Source organism: Urtica dioica, unplaced genomic scaffold (genome assembly GCF_054948205.1).
Source record: "Urtica dioica subsp. dioica isolate 48M unplaced genomic scaffold, U.dioica_male_clone48M_v1_H2 Urtica_dioica_male_H2_contig_79, whole genome shotgun sequence".
Taxonomy (NCBI): Eukaryota; Viridiplantae; Streptophyta; class Magnoliopsida; order Rosales; family Urticaceae; genus Urtica; species Urtica dioica.
In genome coordinates this window covers 18,157-25,000 of record NW_028297269.1, presented here as the reverse complement: position 1 = coordinate 25,000, position 6,844 = coordinate 18,157, and the positions used below count along the sequence as shown (strand labels likewise).

The following is a 6,844-nucleotide window of genomic DNA, read 5'->3' as shown; positions in this document are numbered from 1 at the left end:
GCGTCTCCGCAAAATGAAGTCTCACGGTGTAGTTTCCATTTTGGAGGCAAAAAGCGTAGTAAGTCAGGGAAATGGGAGATAAGCGTGCAGTCATATAGAGCTCTGGACTTGCCACGTCGAGTCTAGTTTTGTTTTCTATAGTATAAACCCCCCTGCGATCGCCGATATCCATGAAGAACCCGGTGGTGCTCACACCCCAGTTCCCATTGCTCTTCGAGAAATATGATGATGACGTGGGGGTCGAAATAATGTCCTCATCGTACTTGGTACCATTGATTGTAACATTTGGTCCGCCGCAATTTATGTGAAGACCCTTTGAAGCTGAGAAAATGAGACAATTATTCTGTCTCGGTTCGATTATAAATAAAAGCAACAACAATCTTTACTTCCTTGCTTTCCAAGGAAGAAGTTACTTACTTTTAGAGCAGTTGTAGGCTCTCAAACACGAAGCAATGCCGCTGATAGAAATAAGAGTGTTAGACATAATGTAATATCGACATCAGTCCTCGATATCGAGGCTTATTTTTACATAAAGGTTGTGTTTAAACTTACGATGTATTTGTCCCAGAGGAGCTGGCGAAGAAGTTCCTATGAGAAAAACAACATAATATGTGAATCCGTTTTTCTCTTCTTCTTCTAAAAATCGTAATCCTGGACGAGAAAAAACAGAAAATCTATCTTACACGTTGCCCTGCTGACAGTCTGAAGTATCAGTTGTGAAGTTGTTATATGAAAGGTCACTGCACAAAGAAATTTCAACAGAGGGAAGTAAGGCCATGGGGGGACTTGAGCAACGCGGACTGCTCTTGGCTAAGTAACTCAGTAATATTCAAAAGTATATATATATATATATATATATATATATATATATATATATATAATTATTAATATGTTTGCTTATATGAAGTTATTAGGTACAAAAAACTTACAGGTTGGGGTTTGCAAGGTAAGAATTGGGCACCGGACCAGTTAGCATGTTCCCAGTCAAGAATCTAAACACGCATGTAATATATATATATATATATATATATATATATATATATATATATATATATATATATCAAAATAAGTAATTATTTGCTTAGAAGTCTTATTTAGCTTGCTTTTATTTAAAAAAAAAAAAAAAATCAAGCATTCAAACATTTTAATATTAAGTCGAAATCGCTTCTTACATTTGATTGATCTTTGATAGATTGGTAAGGCTGCTAGGGAATTTTCCAGTTAGATTGTTGAAGCTGAGATCTCTGAAAACGGTAATCAGCTCCAAACTTATTTTGCAGGATAACATTTAAACAAGTTTTTTTTTTTTTTTTTTTTTTGTAATGAATGTTCCTTAGAGAGAAACTAATTCAGATATGCACAAAAACTAGACAAATATAAAAGAAAGTGAAATAATATACTAACAAATTTTTTAAATTATGCATCTCCTCGAAATTATCAGGTATCGTTCCACTGAGATTGCAATTCCTCAAGAACCTGCCAACCGAGGGAAAGGGAAAAAAATAAAAAAATTTCATAAAAATCGAATTTTATCATGTTTTGACAAAAATCTGTCTAGAAATTGAACCCACAAAGTTTCCATGTTTATCATATGTTTAAGTGAGGGAAAGGTTGATTCTGGCCCACTCACGTCGCTGATTCTCCTGTATGAAAAAAAAAAAAAAAAAAAAGACATTGGATTGAGCTTTGATGATCAAAAATACTTTTTCCTGAATCAGAATGAAAATGAGGTACTGGTCTCTGAATACTAACAAGTCAGTTAATTCAGTTAATTTAGCAATGCCTGTAGGAATTGGTCCACTTAACCCGCTTGCTTGCATATATCTGTCATTGAAAAAAAAATATTAATAATAAAAAAAGTGAACAAGTGAGATCAATCAGAGAGATCACAGAAAATCTCACATTTTCTTTAGTTTTGTCCAATTCTGTATAAACTCCGGTATTACCCCAGAAAAATTGTTGTCATCAAGTCGACTACTTAAAAATAAATGTGCATCGACATTAGACATTAGCGTATAAACTAAGTAACTATAATTTAGATTGAGCAAAATCGAGAGCACCAACAAAGGCTTACATATCCTCAAGTGTTGTGAAATTCGCTAAGATTGCAGGTAACTCCCCGGTAAGATAGTTCGAGCTGACATACCTAAATTTAAATGAACAAATGTTACACCACCTAAATCTATTTGGGAGACGGATTAATAATACTAAGGTTATGTAATACATAAGAACATGATTTCAGAATTCTTACAGGTTTTTGAAACTTGTAAGTTTGACCAGGCTGGAAGGTAAATTCCCTGATAACTGGTTTACCTCAACCGCCCTAAATCATAAACACATTTTATTTTAATTTGATTTAAATAGCTGTGATTAGAAAACTGAGTAATTTGAACTGACAATGTTTCCAGAGTGGTGATGTTTCCGAGCTGTTCTGGGATAGAACCTGTTAACCGGTTTCCTAAAAGACAACTGCAATTAACCCATTTCTCAGTTTCACATTGCTTTTGTGTATTAGACCTTAAACTGAACCACAGAACAATCAAAATTATATATATATTTATAGAGAGAGAGAGAGAGAGAGAGAGAGAATACATTTGGACAAGCTTTGAGGAGCTCCATTCTGGAGGGATTGTACCGTTGAGGAAATTTCGTTTGAGATCCCTAAACAAAAAAATAATAATAATAATTTATGCCATGAGAAAATAGCCAAGTTGCAAACCTAAAAATGCTATGAGCCCGTTAGCTAATGCGCTATTCAAGATTGATTACCGCATAAGGATACACATTGATCACATATTTCTATGGCTTCAGTGAAGAGAAGATACATATATAAAAAGATCTTACAATTTCTCAAGAAAGGGAAGGCCTGAAAGATCTTTAGGCAGCGTTCCCGCCAAGCCATGTCTCTGCCAGTCTCTGCAATTATGAATATATCGCTTAATAACCCTCGGACAAAATTTGTTAACTAAAAATGATAAGCCACTGCTCTCAGGACACCACTCATTGCATTCACAGACCGTGTATGTATTGGGTATTCTAAAGTCATCTTCAACCTAAAACTGACCAATGTAGATTTTTACACTCTAAAAACATAACTTCTATCACACCCAATATTGTCTAATTAATATATTGATTAATGAGTTTCATACATACTTCTCCGGTGCTTTTTGATATTTTTGTTTAGTTTTGTCGGTTTTCTTTAGTTAAAAGTGTTTTGAGCGCAATGGAAGTGTTAGGGTGATTCAAAGATTTTTTGCAAAATTTAGAGCGAAATAAGAACTATGACGCCTTCTTTCTGCATGATTTTGAGAACTTGATTTTGGATTATCGAGTTCCAATATCGAATAGAGCTTTCACTTAATTTTTCAACACATATATTTATTTACGAAAAATCAAACATTGGAGCAAGAAGTTACGATCAATTCAAAATTGTTGTGGAGCGTCCCAAATCCACCGCGCCGCAGTGACCATCTAGGGAGTTAACGCGCCATGATTGTGCAGTACCCAGATTTCACAATTGTCCTGAATTTTTCGTTTTTTAGTCTTTTGGCTCTTGGATCTCATCAAGGACTAAATAGCTTCGAAAATCATCCAAACTTTTATATACACAAATTTGCGCATTCAAAAACATACTTAACTTTTGTTTTGGTGTTTTCATTTGTGTTTGGCTAATTTTATGAGCTTTTGAAAAAAAAAAAAAATTGGATTTTCAATGGAATTGACAACTGGACAAGTTCTTCTTCTCATAACTCAATCGTTGTTCTTTCTTCTCATTTGAACCTTGATTTGTTTAATATGAATTGGATTTTTTCTTTCAATGCTTTTGTTGTTGATTTCAATTAATTTATGTTTGATTATTTTTATGGATTCGATTATGACCTTAATAATACAGTTGCGATGTTGCTAGAACTTATGATATGGTTGGGGAATTCGTTAGAGTTAGATGATTTTTAATTTATTCAATTGTTTGGATTGCTTGGTTTGAATTATGTTTGTTATTCTCTAGTATACGATCACCAATAGAATTGTTTAACTAGGATTGTTAATTTTGAAGAGTGAACTGATTATTGTGCAAATATTTAAATCACTATTGTTGACCTAGGTTATATGTAATTGTTTGAATTCTTGTTTACATTGTGTGTGATTGGTTTAATAGGATTAGAAGACAAGAGGATACGAATTCCTTAAATTACATATATTTGCTAGAACACTCGAGCGAGCCTAGTAAATAATTTTGATAGAGTGTGATTAACATCCATTTAAATAGATCAGTTTTCTTTTAGCCCGATGCTCCCAACCTTGCTAGTTAGTTTCGGTTAAATCATAATCATCTAGCCGTTGTGGAATTAACGTGATTTTATTGCCTTATAGGTTTTATTTAATTTTAGTTTTTATTAGTTAAAATCACCTTTCAATAACAGGGGAATCAATTTTCAATTTAAGTTAGATTAAATTCTAGTACACTTGTTTCTACGGGATGGATACTCGTACGATTTGTACGCTTTACTACTAGAGTAACACATGCGCGTTCGTTTGTGATAAAATGGTGTTGGATGAATTGTTAAATAAAAAGTATTTATTAACAAGTGTATATGTATAATTTGTGGCTAATATTTGAGTGGGGTCCACGATCATATCGAAATTGGTTAATTCTTGCATATTCTTATTCCTCGTTGCGACGGGTAGAAGATTGATTATTTATTTGCCAAATCATTACTATAATGAGAGAGAAATTGTTGCTCAAAGTATGCTAAAAAAAACACATTATGGATATGTAAGTGAAGTGATATGCAAGAGTTTCGCATTGCTTTGGAATGAACATATTGGTATGGTTTATATACCGTTAGAGTTTATGAGTGTTCAATATAGTAATTGGACAAAGGATGCTAGCCCACCACACGCGCGCGCCCCGCCGCCGAGCCGAGCCGAGCCGGAGACTCGGGCTCGGGTTTCGGGAATGTCTCGGCCTTGGGCTTGGGCCTTGGGCCAATCCTTATATTTTTATTGCAAAATTCACTTACGAAATGTTTTAATTCCATAAATAACTTTTGTGTTATGTTGGGAACTAATTCATAGTGTAATCGTGCATTTAGTATATCGGGTAATTGTGTGTAACCGAAGAAGTTTACTGGCTGAGCGTTTTGGTACGTTTAAATGCTTGGTCTGAAGGTTGTAACCGTGGCTTGCTTTGCCTATAAAAGCAAGGCCAGAGCTCTCATTCTAATACACATCAAACACCAACTTTCTCTCAGAAATTGTTTTTCTTTATTTGTTTACTTGTAGTCCGGTGGTAGTTTCTGACGCTCGAGTTCTAGTTCGCCGAAGTCGAGTCTTGTGGTGCATTGCTCGTCTTATTAGCCATTTTATCTCCCAAATTTTATATACAAATCTACAATTAACAATAATTATAGATATATAAGTTTACAGTTATTAGTGAAAATATCTAAAATATAATTGTTATTATTTTAATTTAAAGTATTAAAGTTACTACTAGTTAATGTCATTTTTCCTTTGATTAACTCGATTGTGGTGGCTGTGCTACTTAAGAGGTAACTGAGATTTTTTTAATTTTATTTTTTGATACAGTAATATATCTAAAGGGCCTACAACTATGGGATATATTTAATATTTTTTTTTTACATTTTAAATCTTTTATAAATATAACATTAATTTTATTTTCACACGATCTTACCATTATATTAATTGAAACTGTCACTACAGACAAAAAATGATAAATGAATTTATAGGACGTAAAGCAAAAATTCAAACAAAACAGTAAACAATAAAAAAAAAATTGATGGAATGAGGTGTTCATTGAATAAAAACAGTAAATTAATTCCGTGGTTAAATTTGAAAATAAGATACTGTAGGTAATTTTTACAATTTATTACGCTGGTCTGCCTTAAATAAATATATATATATATACATATATACATACATATACATACATACATATACATACATATACATACATACATATACATACATATATATACATACATATACATACATATACATACATACATATACATACATATACATACATACACATACATACATATACATACATATACATACATATACATACATATACATACATATACAAATACATACATATACATACAAATATATACATATACATACAAATATATACATATACATACATATATATACATATACATACATATATATACAAATATATACATATATATACAAATATATACATATATATATACATATATATATATATATATATATATACAAATATATACAAATATATACATATATATATATATACAAATATATACATATATATATATATACAAATATATACATATATATTATGCGCTGGTCGTTTGTGAAGACATTTAAAGAAACAAGATTTGAATAAAAAGGCAATAATACGGTTAAAATGGCATTAATTGCTTCTAGTTTGAAGATGTTAGGCTTCTACATATGCTTTTTTATGTTTATTAATTTCCTTTATAAAATTTTAGAATGATGACGCTCATCGCTGATTTTTGGACGAACCGGGAGCCCTCCTTCGACGCTTCCGCTCTCTGTGAGTTCCTTAACCAGTGTGGATACCTATTGCGGCCATGGAGCACAGCCAAATTTGGGGCGGCCCCGAAGAGTATTAAAGTTGCCGTAAACTCCCTCGCTGAGCTCCATCGGGGTGATAGATCCTTGTAAAACATCGGGCGTATCAAAACAGCTGAGACAAAGCTATCAAGACTCCTTGTGATAGAAGAATACCATTGTAAACTAAGGTATCGAGTGGAGTGGCTTAAGGCGGTGGACGCCAACACCAAGTTTTTCCATGCAAAAGCCTCTAGTCGACGGA

At 32.8% G+C, this 6,844-nt stretch overlaps 1 protein-coding gene across 1 annotated transcript; it reads right to left on the bottom strand.

Moving 5' to 3' along the window:
* Positions 1–4: 4 nt before the first annotated feature.
* LOC149376127 (putative leucine-rich repeat receptor-like serine/threonine-protein kinase At3g14840) lies at positions 5–3,046 on the bottom strand (the record flags this gene model as incomplete). Its single annotated transcript, XM_089606667.1, has 16 exons — positions 3,018–3,046; positions 2,845–2,916; positions 2,593–2,661; positions 2,398–2,469; positions 2,252–2,323; positions 2,075–2,146; positions 1,903–1,974; positions 1,753–1,824; positions 1,572–1,643; positions 1,405–1,476; positions 1,173–1,244; positions 930–992; positions 684–740; positions 553–588; positions 418–458; positions 5–321 (listed from the first exon to the last, which is right to left on the bottom strand). Coding segments are annotated over exons 1-16 (1,260 nt in total), but the record flags the coding sequence as incomplete, so codon positions are not given.
* Between the last annotated feature and the right edge of the window lie 3,798 nt (positions 3,047–6,844).